The sequence below is a fragment of the Macaca mulatta genome, chromosome 11 (genome assembly GCF_049350105.2).
Source record: "Macaca mulatta isolate MMU2019108-1 chromosome 11, T2T-MMU8v2.0, whole genome shotgun sequence".
Lineage (NCBI taxonomy): Eukaryota > Metazoa > Chordata > Mammalia > Primates > Cercopithecidae > Macaca > Macaca mulatta.
In genome coordinates this window covers 107,396,227-107,416,407 of record NC_133416.1, presented here as the reverse complement: position 1 = coordinate 107,416,407, position 20,181 = coordinate 107,396,227, and the positions used below count along the sequence as shown (strand labels likewise).

Below are 20,181 nucleotides of genomic sequence, written 5' to 3'. Positions count from 1 at the left end.
TGCACCTACCCTATTAATGTATATTTTTAGTTTCAAAAGGAACTTCTGATCCTCATACCATAGATTTTGCCTTTGTTGCTAAATTAAAAGATGGCATCCTGGGAATTACAAAGATATCTATCTATTTTATTGCTTTATTCCTAGTTTGGGTGAAAATTCTGGCATTGGCCAGGTGCAGTGGCTCATGCCTGTAATCCCAGCACTTTGGGAGGCTGAGGCAGGTGGATCACCTGAGGTCAGGAGTTCAAGATCAGCATGACCAATCTGGTGAAACCCCATCTACTAAAAATACCAAGTTAGCCGGGTATGGTGGCACATGCCTGTAATCTCAGCTACTTGGGAGGCTGAGGCAGGAAAATCGCTTGAACCAGGGAGGTGGAGGATGCGGTGAGCTGGGATCACGCCATTATACTCCAGGCTGGGCAACAAAAGCGAAACTCTGTCTCAAATAAATAAATTTTAAAAAATTAAAAAGCTTTCTGGCATCTAATCCTATCTTCATGTTTCAAGAATCTTTTGTGGATTTTTGTTTATCTGTGTGTATTTCTCATTTGTTTCTCTCAGCTGCCTTCCTAAACAGATGAGAAAACTCAGATAGGTGAAGGAAGACATCTGCTCAGCATCTTATAGGGAATAAAATGGCACAGTTGAAACTCAGGCATTGTCTTGTAAATCTGAATTCATTGTTTTTTCCCCACTGTATTACACTGCTCCCCTTTGCCCCTGTATTCACCACGGCCATTGTCTGTTATTGCATAATCATAGTATTCCAGCCATGCCCCCATAATTGTTTTTCTTAAATAAAATATGTCATTGAACAAGTAATTTTTAAAAATTTTATTCTATATTATTTTTATTAAAAAAATTTTTTGGCCGGGCGCGGTGGCTCAAGCCTGTAATCCCAGCACTTTGGGAGGCCGAGACGGGCGGATGACGAGGTCAGGAGATCGAGACTATCCTGGCTAACCCGGTGAAACCCCGTCTCTACTAAAAAATACAAAAAACTAGCTGGGCGCGGTGGCAGGCGCCTGTAGTCCCAACTACTTGGGAGGCTGAGGCAGGAGAATGGCGTGAACCCGGGAGGCGGAGCTTGCAGTGAGCTGAGATCCGGCCGCTGCACTCCAGCCTGGGCGGCAGAGCAAGACTCCGTCTCAAAAAAAAAAAAAAAAAAATTTTTATTTCCATAAGTTATTGGGGAACAGGTGGTGTTTTGTTACATGAATAAGTTGTTTAGTGGTGATTTGTAAGATTTTGCTGCACCCATCACCAGAGCAGTATACCTTGTTTGTAGTCTTTTATCCCTCACCCCCTTCCCACCCCTTCCCCCAGGTCCTCAAAGTCCATTGTATCATTCTTATGTTTTTGCATCCTCATAGCTTAGCTTCCAGTTATGAGGAAGAACATATGATGTTTGGCTTTTCATTCCTGAGTTACTCATTCCTGAGTAACTACTAAAAGTAGTTACTATTACTACTTAGGCTAATAGTCTCCAGTCTCATCCAGGTTGATGCAAATGCCATTAATTCATTCCTTTTTATGGCTGAGTAGTATTCTGTTATATATATACACACACCCCCACCCCCCACAGTTTCTTTATCCACTCATTGATTGCTGGGCATTTGGGTTGGTTCCACGTTTTGTAATTGTGAATTTTGCTGCTATAAACGTGTGTGCAAGTATCTTTTTCATACAATGACTTCTTTTCCTCTGGGCAGATACCCAGTAGTGGGATTGCTGGATCAAATGGTAGTCTTACTTTCAGTGCCTTTTTTTTTTTTTTTTTTTTTTTGAGATGGAGTCTTATTCTGTCACCCAGGCTGGAGTGCAGCGGCGTGATCTGGGCTCACTGCAACCTCTACTTCCCGGGTTCAAGCAATTTTCCCTCAGCCTCCTGAGTAGCGCCACTGCACCCAGCTAATTTTTGTATTTTTAGAGATGGGGTTTCACCGTGTTGGCCAGGCTGGTTTTGAACTCCTGATCTTGTGATCCGCCTGCCTCGGCCTCCTAAAGTGCTGAGATGACAGACATGAGCCACCACGCTCTGCCTACTTTTAGCTCTTTAAGGAATCTCCACACTGTTTTCCATAGTGGTTGTACTAGTTTATATTCCCACCAGCAGTGTAGAAGTATTCTCTGTTCACCACATCAGTGCCAACATCTACTATTTTTTGATTATGGCTTTTCTTGCAGTGAGAATGGTATCACATCGTGGTTTTGATTTGAATTTCCCTGATCATTAGTGATGTTGAGCATTTTTTTTTTCTGTTTGTTGGCCACTTATATATGTTCTTTTGAGAACTATATACTCATTGTCTCAGCCATCAATCCCTTTTTGGTGGGATTGTTTGTTTTTTTCTTGTTGATTTGAGTTCATTGTAGCTTCTGGTTATTAGTCCATTGTCAGATGTATATAGATCATGTAGAGTTTTTCCCACTTTGTGGGTTGTCTGTTTACTCTACTAACTGTTCCTTTTGCTGTGCAGAGCTCTTTAATTAAGTCTCAGCAATTTATCTTTGTTTTTTTATTACATTTCCTTTTAGGTTCTTGGTCATGAAATCCTTGTGTAAGCCAATGTGTAGAAGAGTGTTTCCAATGTTGTCTTCTAGAATTTTTATAGTTTCAGGGCTTAGATTTAAGTCCTTAATCCATCTTGAGTTGATTTTTGTATAAAGTGAGAGATGAAGATCCAGTTTCATTCTCCCACATATGGCTAACCAATTATCCCAGCACCATTTGTTGAAAAGTGTGGCCTTTCCCCACTTTATGTTTTTATTTGCCTTGTTGAAGAACAGTTAGCTGTAAGTATTTGGGTTTACTTCTGGATTCTCTATTCTGTTCCATTGTTCTATGTGCCTATTTTTATACCAGTACCATGCTGTTCTGGTGACTATGGCCTTATAGTATAGTTTGAAATCAGGTAATATGATGCCTCCAGTTTTGTTCTTTTTTCTTAGTCTTGCTTTGGCCATGTGGGCTCTTTTTTGGCCCCATATGAATTTTTGAATTGTTTTTTCCAGTTCTGTGAAGAATGATGGTGGTATTTGGATGGGAATTCCATTGAATTTGTAGATTGCTTTTGGCAGTATGGCCATTTTCCCAATATTGATTCCACCCATCCATGAGCATGGGATGTGTTTCCATGTGTTTGTGTCATCTATGATTTCTTTCAGCAGTGTTTTGCAGTTTTCCTTGTAGAGGTCTTTCACCTCCTTGGTTAGGTATATTCCTAACTATTTTTTAATTTTATTATTATTATTATTTTCGCTGTTGTAAAGGGGTTGAGTTCTTGATTTGATTCTCAGCTTAATCATTGTTGGTGTATAGAAGAGCTACTGATTTGTGTACATTAATTTTGTATCTGGAAACTTTGCTGAATTCTTTTATCAGTTCTAGGAACTTTCTGGAGGAGTCTTTAGTAGGGTTTTTTAGGTAAATAATCATATCATCAGCAAACAGTGACAGTTTGACTTCCTCTTTACCTATTTGGATGCCCTTTATTTCTTTCTCTTGTCTGATTGGTCTGCCCAGGACTTCTAGTACTGTGTTGAAGAGGAGTGGTGAGAGTTGGCATCCTTGTCTTGTTCCAGTTCTCAGAGGGAATGCTTTCAACTTTTCCCCATTTAGTATTACGTTGGCTGTGCGTTTGTCAGAGATGGCTTTTATTATGTTGAGGTATGTCCCATGTATGCTGTTTTTACTGAGAGTTTTAATCATAAAGCATTGCTGGATTTTGTCGAATGCTTTTTCTGCATCTATAGAAATGATCATGTGATTTTTGTTTTTAATACTGTTTCTTTGGTGTATCACATTTATTGACTTGTGTATGTTAAACCATCTCTGGTATGCATCCCTGGTATGAAACCCACTTGATCATGGTGGATTATCTTTTTGATATATTGTTGGATTCGGTAAGCTAGTATTTTGTTAAGGATTTTAGCATCAATGTTCATCAGGCATATTGGTCTGCTTTCTTTTTTGGTTATGCCCTTTCCTGGTTTTGGTATTAGGGCAATACTGGCTTCATAGAATGATTTAGGGAGGGTTCCCTCTTTCTCTATCTTTGTGGAATAGTGTCAGTAGGATTGGTACCAATTCTTTGAATGTCTGGTAGAATTCTACTGTGAATCCATCTGGTCCTGGACTTTTTTTTGTTGGTAATTTTTAAATTATTTCAGTTTGGCTGCTTGTTATTGGTCTGTTCAGACTATCTAATTCTCCCTGATATAAGCTAGGAGGGTTGTATTTTTCCAGGAATTCTTCCATCTCTTCTAGGTTTCCTAGTATGTGCACGTAAAGGTGTTCATAGTTGCGTTGAATGACCTTTTGTATTTCTGTGGTGTCAGTTGTAATATCTCCCATTTTGTTTCTTACTGAGCTTATTTGGATTTTCTCTCTTCTTGGTTAATCTTGCCAGTGGTCTATCAATTTTATTTATCTTTTCAAAGAACCAGCTTTTTGTTTAATTTGTCTTTTGTATTGTTTTTGTTTGCTTCAATTTCATTTAGTTCTGCTCTGATCTTGGTCATTGCCTTTCTTCTGCTGGGTTTGGGTTTGGTTTGTTCTTGTTTCTCTAGTTCCTTAAGGTGTGACCTTAGATTATCTGTTTGTGCTGTTTCAGACTTTTTAATGTAGGCATTTAGAACTATAAACTTTCCTCTCAGCGCCACCTTTGCTGTGTCCCAAAGGTTTTGATAGGTTGTGTCACTACTGTTCAATTCGAAGAATTTTTTAATTTTCATCTTGATTTCATTTTTGACCCAGTGATCATTCAGGATCAGGTTATTTAATTTCCAGGTATTTGCATGGGTTTGAAGGTTCCTTTGAAGTAGATTTCCACTTTTATTCCATTGTGATCTGAGAGAGTGCTTGATATAATTTCAACTTTCTTAAATTTATTGAGGCTCTTTTTGTGGCCTATCATATGGCCTATCTCTTGGCGAAAGTCTGTTGAATAGAATGTATATTCTGCAGTTGTTGGATGGAATGTTCTGTAAATATTGTTAAGTCCATTTGTTCCAGAGTATAGTTTAGTTTAGTTTTGTTTTGTTTTGTTTTGTTTTTGAGATGGAGTCTTGCTTTGTTGCCCAGGCTGGAGTGCAGTGGCATGATCTCGGCTCACTGCAAACTCTGCCTCCTGAGTTCACGCCATTCTCCTGCCTCAGCCTCCAGAGTAGCTGGGACTACAGGCACTCGCCACTATGCCTGGCTAAGTTTTTGTATTTTTTTTTTTAAGTAGAGATGGGGTTTCACTGTGTTAGCCAGGATGGTCTTGATTTCCTGACCTCATGATCCGCCTGCCTCAGCCTCCCAAAGTGCTGGGATTACAGGCATGAGCCACCGTGCCCGGTCAGAGTATAGTTGAAATCCATTGTTTCTTTGTTGACTTTCTGTCTTGATGATCTGTCTAGTGCTGTCAGTTGAGTATTGAAATCCCCCACTATTATTGTGTTGCCATCTATCTCATTTCTTAGGCCTATTAGTAATTGTTTTGTAAATTTGGGAATTCCAGTGTTAGATGCATATATGTTAGGATTGTGATAGTGTCCTGTTGGACAAGGCCTTTTATCATTGTATAATGTCCCTCTTTGTCTTTTTTAACTGCTGTTGCTTTAAGGTTTGTCTGTTATAAGAATAGCTACTCCTGCTTGCTTTTGATGTCCATTTGCATGAAATGTCTTTTTCCACCCCTTTACCTTAAGTTTGTGTGAGTCCTTATTTGTTAGGTGAGTCTCTTGAAGGCAGCAGATGGTTGGTGAATATCGGGGGAATCCACCCCCAAAATTTCAATGTATGTTCTTTCTATTTTCCCTAAGTGTTGGCCGATCTGAGAAATAAAGAGAAAGAGTACAAAGAGAGGAATTTTACAGCTGGACTGCCAGGGTGACGTCACATAGCAGTAGGACCGTGATGCCCACCTGAGCCACAAAACCAGCAGGTTTTTATTAAGGACTTCAAAAGGGGAGGGGGTGTACGAACAGGGAGTAGGTTACAAAGATCACATGCTTCAAAAGGCAGAAAGGAGAACAAAGATCACATGCTTCTGAGGCCAATAAAGATCACAAGGCAAAGAGCAAAGCAAAGATCACAAGGCAAAGGTCAAAATAAAAAACTCCTGATAAGGGTCTATGTTCAGCTGTGCACGCATTGTCTTGATAAACATCTTAAACAACAGAAAACAGGGTTCAAGAGCAGAGAACTGATCTGACCTCAAATTTACCAGGGAGCAGTTTTTTCCCCACCCTAATAAGCCTGAGGGTACTGCAGGAGACCAGGGTGTGTTTCAGTTGTTATCTCAACTGCATAAGACAGACACTCCCAGGGCAGCCGTTTATAGACCTTCGCCCAGGAATGCAATTCCTTTCCCAGGGTCTTAATTATTAATATTCCTTGCTAGGAGAAGAATTTAGTGATATCTTCCCTACTTGCACGTCTGTTTATAGGCTCTCTGCAAGAAGAAAAATATAGCTGTATTCTGCCCAACCCTGCAGGCAGTCAGACCTTATGGTTGTCTTCCCTTTTTCCTTGAAAATCACTGTTATTCTGTTTTTTTTCAAGGTGCACTGATTTCGTATTGTTCAAACACACATTTTACAATCAATTTATACAGTTAATGCATTCATCACAGTGGACCTGAGGTGACATATATCCTCAGCTTACTATGAAGATAACAGGATTAAGAGATTAAAGTAAGACAGGCTATAAGAGTGTTATTAGGGAAGTGATAAATGTCCATGAAATCTTCACAATTTATGTTCCTCTGCTGTGGCTCCAGCCGGTCCCTCCGTTCGGGGTCCCTGACTTCCCACAACAGGTGAATTCTTATCTATTGCAGTTCTGTATCTTTTAAGTGGAACATTTAGGCCATTTACATTTAGTGTTAGTATTGAGACATGAGGTACCATTCCATTCATCATGCTGTTTGTTGCCTGTATGCCTTTTTTTTTTAAATTGTATTTTTGTTTTATAGATCCTCTGAGATTTATGCTTTAAAGAGATTCTGTTGTGTTTCCAGGATTTGTTTCAAGATTTGGAGCTCCTTTGAGCAGTTCTTAGTTCTGGTAGTGGTGACTTGCTAGTGGCAAATTCTCTCAGCATTTGTTTGTCTGAAAAACACTGTATTTTTACTTCGTATGTGAAGCTTAGTTTCACTAGATATAAAATTCTTGACTGATAATTGTTTTGTTTGAGGAAGCTGAAGATAGGGCCAGAATCCCTTCTAGCTTCTAGATTTTCTGCTGAGAAATCTGCTGTTAATCTGATAGATTTTCCTTTATAGGTTACCTGGTGCTTCTGTCCCACAGCTCTTAAGATTCTTTCCTTTGTCTTAACTTTAGATAACCTGATGACAGTGAGCCTAGGCAATCATCTTTTGCGATGAATTTCCCAGGTGTTCTTTGTGCTTCTTGTATTTGGATGTCTAAGTCTGTAGCAAGGTCAGGGAAGTTTTCCTCAATTATTCCCCCAAGTATGTTTTCCAAACTTTTAGATTTCTCTTCCTACTTAGGAACACCAATTATTCTTAGGTTTGGTCATTTAACATAATCCCAGACATCTTGGAAACTTTGTTAATATTTTCTTATTCTTTTTTTCTTTGTCTTTGTTGGACTGGGTTAATTCAAAGACCTTGTCTTTGAGCTCTGAATTTCTTTCTTCTACTTATTCAGTTCTATTGCTGAGACTTTCTAGAGCATTTTGCATTTCTGTGAGTGTGTCTGTTTATTCCTGAAGTTTTGATTGATTTTTATTTATGCTATCTATTTCCTTGAATATTTCTTTCACTTCTTGTATCATTTTTTGGATTTCCTTACACTGGGCTTCGCCTTTCTCTGGTGCCTCCCTGATTAGCCTAGAATTCTTTCTCAGGTAAATCAGGGATTTCTTCTTGGTTTGGGTCCATTGCTGGTGAGCTAGTGTGATTTTTTTGGATAAGATTTTTTTTGGATAAGAGAAGGTTAAAGAACCTTCTCTTATCATATTAACAGAGTTGTTTTTCTGGTTCTTTCTTATTTGGGTAGGCTCTCTCAGAGGTAGTGTCTGGGACTGAAGGCTGTTGTTCAGACTCTTTTGTCCCATGACATGTTCCCTTGAAGTGGCATTATCCCTTTTTTTTTTTTTTTTGAGACAGAGTTTCACTCTTGTTGCCCAGGCTGCAGTGCAATGGCATGACCTAGGCTCACCGCAATCTTCGCCTCCTGGGCTCAAGTGATTCTCCCGCCTTAGCCTCCCGAGTAGCTGGGATCACAGGCGTGCGTCACCACACCCGGCTAATTTTGTATTTTTAGTAGAGACGGGGTTTCTCTATGTTGATCAGGCTGGTCTTGAACTCCTGACCTCAGGTGATCTGCCCGCCTTGGCCTCCCAAAGTACTGGGATTACAGGCGTGAGCCACTGCACCTGGCCGGTATTCTCCCTTTTTTCCTATGGGTGTGGATTCTGAGAGCCGAGCTATAGTGATTGTTATCTCTCTTCTAGATCCAGACACCCAGCAAGTCTACCAGGCTGTGGGCTGGTACTGGGGGTTGTCTGCAGAGTCCTGTGATGTGAACCATCTGTGGCTCAGCAATGAGTACCAGTCCAATATTTGGGTTGTCTCTCGGGTCCTGCGGAGCAATCTGTGTCCTTCAGAGGGTGTATGGGTCCTCTCAGTTTTCCTGATTTATTCCTGTAGTCGTTCTGGAGCAAAACTTCACTATGTGAGCCTCCACACACTGCTATGTCCGTACAAGTTGGAGCTGCAAACTAGTCCTGCCTCCTGCCTGCCACCTTGTCCCTAAACAAGTAATTTTTCTTCCGAGTTAAGAGTAGTTTCCAGTATTTATGACTTCCAAGCTGTTTGGTTTTTTTTTTTTTTTTTAGATATTCTTTTCTTTTTTTTTGAGACAGCCTCACTCTGTGCCTAGGCTGGAGTACTGTGTCACAATGATGGTTCACTGCTGCCTCAAACTCCTGGACTCGAGTGATCTTCCCATCTTAGCCTCGCTAATAGCTAGGATTATAGGCATGAGCCATCATGTCCAGCTAATTTAAAATTTTTTATAGGTACAAGATCTCACTCTGTTGCCTGGGCTAGTCTCAAACTCGTGGGCTCAAGCCATCCTCCCGCTTTGGCCTCCCAAAGCACTGGGATTACAGACATGAGCCAACACTCCCAGCCGTCTAGGCTTGTTTATACAAGTTTTGTTAGGTACCAAAGGAATTATAATTTCATTCTATAATCTGTACTTTTTTTTTTCTGAAAAAAATTAACAAAATTCCTTCCTTGCGTGTTAAACTTGACCCCCGTAGATACCTGGTAGTGGAATTTCTAGATTATGTTTAACTATTTTTTAATTTAATTTTTTCTTAGAGAAATTTTCAAAAATAAACAAAAGTAGAGAATATAGTATGTTGAACCCTCATATAGATGAGTTAATTTTCATTCCTCATTATCTCTATTTTGAACAGTACTAAATGTTCCAACTTTTATAATCTCTTAACTTTCCTTTTACCATTGTGAAAGTAACATATGCATTATATTTTAACAATAAAGAAGAAAAAGCCAAAAAAACAATGCTTGTAAGCTTGCGGTTTGGAGACATCTGCTCAAATGTAAGTATATTCATTTGTTAGGGCTGCTATAACAAACACCACAGACTAGGTGACTTAACAGAAATTTATTGTCTCACAGTTCTGAGGCTAGAGGTCCAAGATGAAGACTTCAGCAGGATTGTTTCTTCTGAGACTGCTCTCCTTATAGATGGTCATCTTCCGCCTATGTTTTCACATGGTCTTCCCTCTGTGTATGTGTGTTTGTCCCTCCTGTTCTGCTCTTATAAGGATATGAGTCACAATGGACTAGGGCCCACCCAGTGAACTCATTTTACCATAATTGTCTCTTTAAAGGCTTTAGCTCCAAATAGATTCTGAGCTACAGGGAGATAGAACTTCAGTAAATGCATTTTGGAGGGACACAGTTCAACCCATAGCAATAAATATAGCGTTGTTAGTCTTGTTTTTTAATGCATGTATTTCTTTTACATATTTAATTTGCACCCTGCTTCTTTTCCTTAGTGATATCAGAATATTCAATGTTTCTACAAGCTGCTTTTAAGTATTATTAACTACATAGTAATCTATTTTATAAGTAGACTTCTGTTGGAAACCACATATAGATCTTTCTAGTGCTTAGTGTCCTGGGTTCCTTTTTCAGTCCCACATCTGCTCTCAGGCTTCTTTCTGTGCTCTAGCTCTTGGGCAGCATTTGCTTCCTAGTCTACTCTGTGGCTGCCATCATCAGTCAATCTACGTTGAGATATTCCCTCTCCTTCCTTTCCTTTCAGAGTGTGATGCAGTCTCTGCAGCACTCACTTTATTTCTATTCCCAAAGGCAAGCACCTACACTTCACAATTGCATGTCTCTGATAGACTTAAATTGTAATTTTTCTCTGTTTGTATCTGTCTCATGTAATAAACTATGACCTTTTAAGGAAAAAGGACCATGCCCTATTTCTTTTGGTGTTCTTTGTGCTTAGGGTAAGACAGACAATGCGGTTGACATTTAGTGGATCTTAAAGGAAAGTGAATGAATAAATGAATAACATAAGCAAATAAACCATATTCAGGACATTGTTACAGTGTTCCCTCTCCACTGGTGTCTCACACCTTAGATTTATTTTTCTTAAATTTAGTCTAAATGCTCTAGATATGCATAACTTTAGCTTTGGTAGGAATAAATATGTCTGAATTTTTAGAATCAAAGATCTTCATCAAGGTGCTCTGAAAACAAAATGACTGGTATGGTAGAAAAATATGTGTATTTCAGGAAGCGATGTACCCTCTAATTGTAAATATTAGTTTATTTTGGGAGAGCTATGAAAAAGAGTGAATTCATTTTATTGTTGAGGAGATACTTGGTTTTCACATTGCTCCAAGCACTATTACAGGCCTTGATTAAAAGTGGGAAATAAATTTATGCGTGGTCCCTCCTTTCAAGGAGAACCTGCTAGCATAGCACTTGCATAAAAAATTGGTCATTAGACTTAGCTCTCTCATTTTAGAGGATTTAGATTAAGATTCAGGTTGTAAAGTCTACAGAAATACATGATCGAGGACCACTTTGATGTGATACTTCATCAAGAAGGTAATGTTTTTACAAGTTCTTGGTGAATACAACCTTAGGAAAGAAATTGAAACAGTGCTTCCTGTTTTATGCAGTTAGTTTTAGATTAATTTATATATTCAAAATATTCATGTGTTTTGTATATTTATATGTTATAGATATTTTAAAATATTAAAACTTTTTTTCAGTTAGGCATGGGAAATTTTTTTTGTCTATCTAAATGTGTTTGTTATTCACATGTATCACTTTGATTTTGTAAATAACACCTCAAATTTGTTTTAAGAAAGAATAAAACTGACTAAACATGTATTTTTTGTTCTCAGGGAAGATTTAGAAACATACAATTAAAATTTTTTTTAAAAAATCTTTTCTCCACAGTTCCATCTCCCAACCTCTATAGCCAGCTGAATGCACTACAGTTTACTGTGGATGAAAGAAGCATTCTATGGTTAAATCAATTTCTGTTGGATTTAAAACAGAGTCTTAATCAGTTCATGGCTGTGTACAAGTTGAATGACAACTCAAAATCTGACGAGCATGTTGATGTTCGAGTTGATGGCTTAATGTTAAAGGTATCGTACAAACAAGTAGTAGTAATGATTTAATTCAATTTTGTTCTTTTTATTTTGCAATTTATTTTGTGCATATATATATGTTACATTCATTATTAATTCATGTTATTGTTTTTTAAAAGATTCTCTTCTTAGTGGTCATGTAAGTCCCCTTTACTCAATTTAATAAGATTTGAGGGGAAGAGTTAGTGTTTTATGTCTTAATAGGAAAGTAGTATTTTGGGGGGAAATGTCAAGAAAAAGAATTTCTGAGCTAAGTCATGTTCTTTTATCTTTAAGATGTATGGATTTGACAGTTGGATGAGATTAATTTTTCTTCTCTTCTAGTTTGTCATTCCTTCTGAAATGAAATCTGAATGTCATCAAGATCAGCCACATGCAATTTCTATTCAGAGTTCTGAAATGATTGCCACAAATACAAGGCACTGTCCAAACTGTCGACATTCTGACCTAGAAGCTTTGTTTCAAGACTTTAAAGATTGTGATTTTTTTAGTAAAACATATACCAGCTTCCCCAAATCTTGTGACAATTTTAATCTTCTACATCCAATTTTCCAGAGGCATGCTCATGAACAAGATACGAAAATGCATGAAATTTATAAAGGAAATATTACTCCCCAATTGAATAAAAACACTCTTAAAACTTCTGCTGCCATGGATGTTTGGGCTGTGTACTTTTCTCAATTTTGGATAGATTATGAAGGGATGAAAAGTGGAAAAGGACGGCCAATAAGTTTTGTAGACTCATTCCCTCTTTCCATTTGGATTTGTCAACCAACAAAATATGCAGAGTCACAAAAAGAGCCGCAGAGTTGTAATCAAGTATCTCTAAACACATCACAAAGTGAATCTAGTGATCTGGCTGGCCGATTGAAGCGGAAGAAACTGTTGAAGGAGTATTATAGTACAGAGTCTGAGCTCTTGGCAAATGGTGGTCAGAAGCCTTCTTCATCAGATACATTTTTTAGATTTTCCTCTTCCTCGTCAGAAGCAGATATTCATGTCCTAGTTCATGTTCATAAACATGTCAGTATGCAGATTAATCACTACCAGTATCTGCTCCTGCTTTTGCTGCATGAGTCACTTATTCTTCTTTCAGAGAACTTAAGGAAAGATGTAGAAGCTGTAACTGGCAGTCCTGCTAGTCAGACATCCATTTGTATTGGAATTTTACTTAGAAGTGCAGAACTGGCTCTTTTGCTCCATCCAGTGGATCAAGCAAATACTCTTAAGTCTCCTGTTTCTGAAAGTGTGAGCCCAGTGGTACCTGATTATTTGCCTACAGAAAATGGGGATTTTTTGTCTTCAAAAAGAAAACAAATTAGTAGGGATATAAATAGAATTAGAAGTGTAACTGTTAATCATATGTCAGACAACAGATCTATGAGTGTTGACCTTAGCCATGTCCCTTTAAAAGATCCTTTGCTTTTTAAATCAGCTAGTGATACAAATCTGCAAAAAGGCATTTCTTTTATGGACTATTTATCAGATAAACATTTAGGGAAAATAAGTGAAGATGAAAGTAGTGGACTTGTTTACAAAAGTGGCTCAGGAGAAATTGGATCAGAAACAAGTGACAAAAAGGATTCATTTTATACAGATTCAAGTAGTATCTTAAACTACAGAGAAGATTCAAATATGCTATCATTTGATAGTGATGGTAATCAAAACATACTTTCAAGTAGTTTAACTAGTAAAGGAAATGAAACCATAGAGTCCATCTTTAAAGCCGAAGATTTGCTTCCGGAAGCAGCTTCACTCTCTGAAAACCTGGATATCAGTAAAGAAGAGACCCCCACAGTTAGAACACTTAAATCACAGTCATCTTTAAGGTAACAACATTTTATTGGCCTTTTTAAAAATTAATTTATTTTGTGGAGTGTGTGTGCCTGTGAGTGTATTTTGTTTTGAGGCAGGAAAGCTCATGACAAAATAAGGCATTGTTAACATGTGAAAGAGTAGGTGTTTCAAAATATGAAAACACTTTGAGCTTATATATTTAAGTATAATTTCAGCTATGGATGCTATATACGTATCTTAATTTTCTTAGACGTATTTTTTAGATAGAATTCTTTTCTCTATATCTACTAACTTTCTAATTATTTTGTTAACAGTGGAAAGCCTAAGGAACGTTGCCCACCCAACCTGGCTCCTCTCTGTGTTTCTTATAAGAATATGAAAAGAAGCTCTTCACAAATGTCATTGGATACCATTTCACTTGACAGCATGATATTGGAAGAACAGTTGTTAGAAAGTGATGGAAGTGACAGCCATATGTTTTTGGAAAAAGGTAAAGTTATGATATGATTTAAGAATTCATATTACATACATACACCTTAGGAGAAAAGGGATGCTTTTAGTTATATTCAATAATTGTTAACTGTACCCATGCTTTTTAAAGTTGTTGAGCATAACTAAAAACAAATGAATATTTTTAGTTATATTCAGTAATTGTTAATTATTAATAATACTTAGTTATTTTTAGATATATTCTAATTGTTCATTATAGCCCCCCAAAAAAGACTTATTTATACATACATGGACTATGCAAGAGTACCTAACTTTCCTCTAATGGTTGTTCCATTGTTTCTTTTAACCAGATACTCCTGCCTCTCTATGGCTGAGATCCAGCAATTATATGTATGCAGTCACTTAGACCATAAAGCAGCCAATATTAAGGCTACCAGCCTGTATTACAGAGACTCCTATATTTGGAAATTTGATTAGATGGGCTTAATTTGTATGGTGAATTCTACTGATTTACAAAATTAGGATTCTTTCACGTATATGATAGTATATGGTGGAACTACGTGATTTTCCCATTTTATTGAGAGACAACCAATGCCCTAGTAAAGATTGCTAGAAATGAATTAGAAGGTGTTTGTTGCATCTCCTTCATTAAGGCATTGAGTTTGTAAACAGGAATTAGAAGTATGGGCCATAGTCAGAAAGTAGTTGCTGCAGACACAAAAACATAGGAGACCAGAGGCAAATATGAATTACTTTGTTTTTTCTTTTCTTTTCTTTTTTTTTTTTGAGATGGAGCTTCACTCTGTCGCCCAGGCTGGAGTGCAGTATTGTGATGTCAGCTTACTGCATTCTTCGCCTTCGGGTTCAAGCAGTTCTCCTGCCTCAGCCTCCCGTGTAGTTGGGATTGCAGGCATGCACCACCATGCTCGGCTAATTTTTATACTTTTTCTAGGGATGGGGTTTCGTCATGTTGGCCAGGCTGGTCTCAAACTCCTGACCTCGAATGATCCATGCACCTCAGCGTCCCAAAATACTGGGATTACAGGCATGAGCTGCCATGCCTGGCCTAAATTACTTTCTGTTTGAAAGGAAATAAGCCCATTGATTTAGTTGAAAAGCTTAGATTAGATAATTAGTAACATAAATATAACAAGTATGTAATAAGTAATAATATAATATGTATTACTAATGTGCCATAATAGTAGCTACCATTTGTTGCCAAGCAATGTCTGTTTTGTTCCGCTATCACAGAATACCACAGACTGGGTAATTTATAAAGAACAGAAATTTATTTCTCACGTGTTCTGGAGACTGGGAAGTCCAAGATCAAACCTCATCAAATTGTAAGGGTTGTAATTTGCAGTCCTCTGTAGGTCAAGAGAAGCTACCTGAAGCCTGTTTTGTAAGGGCCTTAATCCCTTTCATGTAGGGGCAAGCTCTCATGGGCTGATCACCCGTTAAAGGCCCTACCTCTTAGTACTATCACTTTGCCAACACATGAATTTCAAAGGGACACATTCATACCGTTGCAGGTGCTTAAATAGTTTACTTCTTTTAATTTGAATTACAACTCTGTAATAATAGAAGCTAACATTTATTGAGCATTTGCTCTGTGTTGGTACCATTCTATATGCTTTGTATATATTTTAATGAATTTAAACCTCACAACAATTCTATCAATAGTATACTGTTATCTTCAGAGAGAGGTTAAATAACGAATCCAAAGTAACACAGCTAGTTAGTGGTTTAAATTCAGGTATTTTGGCTCTAGAGCCTATTGTCTACTATGTACCAAATTGCCTCAGCCCTATGAGGTATAAGTGCTTATTCTTATCCTTTTACAGATACGGAAACTGAGGCTCCTGAAGTTTAAGTAGTGTTCCCATAGTCACATTATTGTACGCAGAGCTGGGATTGTCTTTCTTGTTATTCTTGCTATTCTTTTTTTTTTTTTGAGATGTTTTTTTCTTGTTGCCCAGGCTGGAGTGCAATGTAATGATACTGGCTCCCTGCAACCTCTGCCTCCTGGGTTCAAGTGATTCTCCTGCCTCAGCCTCTCAAGTAGCTGGGACTATAGGCATCCACCACCACGCCTAGCTAACTTTTGTGATTTAGTGGAGACAGGGTTTCACCATGCTGGCCAGGCAGGTCTCGAATTCCTGGCCTCAGCCATCTCAGCCTCCCAAAGTACTGGGTTTATAGGTGTGAGCTACCATCCCCAGCCTCTTGTTTGTTATTCTAAGCTAATATTTACTAGGGACTTACTATACCAGTTACTATCGTAAGCATCTTACATGTATTTAATCTTCAAATAAATTGAGGTAGGAACTGTTATCTTCATTTTAAAGGTGAAGCAAACAAAGCCTAGGGAGGTAAGCAGCTTGCCCAAGGTTATGCAACTAGTAAGTGGTAGAGTTTAGCATTTGAACCCAGTTAGTCAGACTTCAAAGTCTGAACTCTTCTATCTGACGCAAACATGTCTTCTTAAAAAATTTTACCCTTTACACAAGTCAGAGAAAAATCTCTCTACTAGATTCCAGTTTACTTTATCTTGGTGGGAGACACTAGTCAGTTTACCTTACATGATAGATGATATTTAATAACAACAATAGCAAACATTTATTGAACCACCCCTAGTCATACCGCCAAGTGCTGTAAAACACATTATTTAATCCTTAAGACCATCATATGAGGTGGTTATTATTATTGATCACTTTTCTATAGATTTAGAAACTAAAGCTTAAAGAAATAAGATATCTTGTTCAAAAGTTGTAGCCAGCAAGTAGTAAGAGGCAGATTTGTCAGCTATTCTGACTGATGAGCCCAAGTTTTTAACCAATCATTAAGCTATTCTAGCTCCCCAGACTTGGGGAATGTGTACCATACATAAACAAAAATTCTCAGTCTAAGTCTGATAATTCATAGCAATCTTCTTTCCAGCATATCACTTAAATGTAGAAGAGGTACTGATATGTGTCATGAAAATCTATTCAAGATTCACAGATAGCTGTAGTTCCCCTGTGCCCCCTTTATTGTTTAAAATCCTACCTTATCAGAGGATTTTTTTGTCCTTTGATCAAAATATACTTCAAAAACAATGTTCTTGTGGCAGATCACCCTACTTAATCTGAAAGCATCAGTGGTTTTATTATTTCTAATAAATAATAGTAAGGAAAAGTGACTACCACTCAATGTGGAAAACTTGGAAAATACAACCATAATTTGGAGAGTAAAATCACCAAAAAGTCTCTCTCACATTCACAATATATCAACTGTTATTTATTTTATGAATTTGTATATGTAAACTCCTTTGAAAATATTTTTAAGCCTGTATAAAATTATCATAAGAATGTACCATAGCCTTTTAAAGATTTCCCTGATGTTGGATGTTTAGATTGTTTATAATTTATCAGTTATAAAAGTGCTATAATTATATTGTTGTTCACAAATTTTTGTCTGCATTTTTGATGACTATCTTAGAATAGATTCCAACAGTAGACTAGGATCTTAAAAAGTGTGGACTTTGTGTAGAACATTTTAATGATATACATTCCTGGTTCTTTTGAACAGTGACTTATTTTTATGTCAGGGTCATTAATTTTTATTGGAAGGAGACTCTTGGTATTTTGTTTTAATTTTACAAGAAATATATGAATATTTTCTCATTTTAAAAGGAGAATAAGGGTGATACTAAGGTGATAACTTCAATTTTTACTCTAGGCATTTCCTTAAACCAGATAATATGGTCTCCTTGATATCATTCCCCATTGCAGAAGTAACTACCATCAACTTTTGGTATATATGCTTCCAGGCCTTTATCTATGTATTTTTTTATATGTGTGTGGGTGTGTCAGATACATACAAAAGTATGTGTATACAAAAAGATATGTATGTGTATGCGTGCATGTATACATATTTGTGAATGTATGTACATATTTATGAACACATAAACAACATAGCTACCTCTGGTCCCTAACTAGTCTTTCCACATCTCTTCTTATCCATTTGCAGTTCATACGTTATTCTATAGCCAAAATATATATGTATTTTTTTATACCAAGTCTCTATCGCCCAGGTTGGAGTGTGGTGGTGTGATTTCGGCTCACTGCAACCTCTGCCTCGTGGGTTCAAGTGATTCTTCTGCCTCCTCAGCCTCCCGAATAGCTGGGATTACAGGTGTGTGCGACCACACCCAGCTAATTTTTGTATTTTTAGTCAAGACTGGGTTTTACCATGTTGGCCAGGCTGGTCTCGAACTCCTGACTTCAGGTGATCCACCCCCTGCGGCCTCCCAAAGTGCTGGGATTTCAGGCGTGAGCCACTGTTCCTGGCCAGGCAAAATACTCTTTTAAAAAACACAAATTTGGCCGAGCATGGTGGTTCACACCTATAATCCCAGCATTTTGGGAGGCCGAAGTGGGCGGATCACAAAGTCAGGAGATGGAGACCATCCTGGCTAACATGGTGAGAACCGGTGTCTACTAAAACTACAAAAAATTAGCCAGACAAAGTGGCACATACCTGTAGTCCCAGCTACTTAGGAGGCTGAGGCAGGAGAATCGCTTGAACCCTGGAGGCAGAGGCTGCAGTGAACTGAGATCGCACCACTGAACTCCAGCTGAGGCGACAGAGCAAGACTGCCTTTTAAAAAAAAAAAAAAAAAAAAAAAAAGGAGGGAAAAAAAACCCCACAGATTTGATCATGTCATTTTCCACTGTACTGCTGATAACTTGTAATTGCTTTAAGGCTATTAAGTTAAAATCCTTAACATGACTGACAATCCTCTGTGTGATGTGGCCCCAGCTTACCTTTTCTGATGTTTTCCCATGTGCTCATTATACTTCAGATGGATCATAGTTTATTTCAGTCTTTCTCTCACTTTCCTTACTGTGACAAACTTTTCCATCTTAGTCTGTTGTAGCTGTTTCTGGAATGCTCTTTTTCATTCTGTTTATTTTATTATTTTTACTTTTAATTAGAGTTGTTAAGGATAACTCTTGGCTTTATTTTTCCCACTCATTATTTTATCCACTCAGTGTTTTTCGGAGTGTCTTTTTGCTCTCCTTGCAATTATTCTTTTCCATGTAAATTAAAAAAAAAATTTTTTTAAAGGGGGCCAGGCAGTGGCACACGCCTGTAATCCCAGCACTGTGGGAGGCCAAGGCAGGCAGATCACTTGAGGTCAGGAGTTCAAGACCACCCTGGCTAACATAGTGAAACCCCATCTTTACTAAAAATACAAAAATTAGCCAGGCATGGTGGCGCGTTCCTGTAATGCCAGATACTTGGGAGGCTGAGGCAGGTGGAGGTTGCAGTGAGCTGAGATCGTGCCACTACACTCCAGTCTGGCCAACAGACTGAGACACTGTCTCAAAAAAAAAAAAATTTAAGGGAATCTTTTTTTTTTTTTTTTTTTTGAGATGGGGTCTCACTCTGTCATCCAGGCTAGAGTTCAGTACAGTGGTATGATCTTGGCTCACCTCAATCTCTACCTCCCGGGCTCACGTGGTCCTCTGCCTTAGCCTCCTGAGTAGCTGGGACCACAGGCAAGTGCCGCTACGTCTGGCTAATTTTTTGTATTTTTGGTAGAGATGGGGTTTTGCTGTGTTGCCCAGGCTGGTCTTGAACTCCTGGGCTCAAGTGATCCTCTCACCAAAGTGCTGGGATTACAGGCATGAGCCACTGCACCCAGGCTCGTTCACTTTAGCAGAAGTACTATTTTATCACAGATGTTCTCTTAACCCCTGATGATGTTAGGAACCCCTTATGAAATGCCTTTATTAGCCCCTCATACCACAACAGTATTCACAGGTATCTTCCCTGGGCCATTTATTTAATAATTTGTTGAGCACCTACCACATTGCCAAGCACTACGTTAGAAGCTGATTACAGAGTAGTAAATATAATAATAAATTGAGACTTATGTTTTGTATGTCTTTAGGTTTTCTTACCTAATTTTTTTATTCATTTTTATGGTATTTTTTAAAAGTATTGATCTGTAATGGCTACTGAATTTTTTTTTAAATTGTCTTTTACCACAGATAGTTGGAGAAATATTGAATTATAGCACATTCATTGTTTGATAACTAATTACAATCTAATTTTTCTTGGTCCATTTTTTAAAGGAGGCAATGCTTGAGAAAGAGTTGAAGGGGCCGGGCGTGGTGGCTCACACCTGTAATCCCAGCACTTTGGGAGGCCAAGGTGGGTGGATCACGAGGTCAGGAGATCGAGACCATCCTGGCAAACACGGTGAAACC

The 20,181-nt window shown here is 38.0% G+C and overlaps 1 protein-coding gene across 3 annotated transcripts in view; it reads left to right on the top strand.

Moving 5' to 3' along the window:
• The window catches only part of BLTP3B (bridge-like lipid transfer protein family member 3B), a 112,765-nt gene that overhangs the window by 77,587 nt on the left and 14,997 nt on the right, over positions 1–20,181 (top strand). For 2 of the 3 annotated variants that reach the window (XM_001088354.5, XM_015152555.3), the window contains 3 exons: positions 11,478–11,671; positions 11,999–13,503; positions 13,786–13,961. In XM_001088354.5, the coding sequence (XP_001088354.2) occupies positions 11,478–11,671; positions 11,999–13,503; positions 13,786–13,961 (1,875 nt within the window). Of the gene's footprint in view, positions 1–11,477; positions 11,672–11,998; positions 13,504–13,785; positions 13,962–20,046; positions 20,126–20,181 lie in introns of all 3 variants that reach the window. The other variant, XR_013401280.1, reaches the window with a different exon arrangement.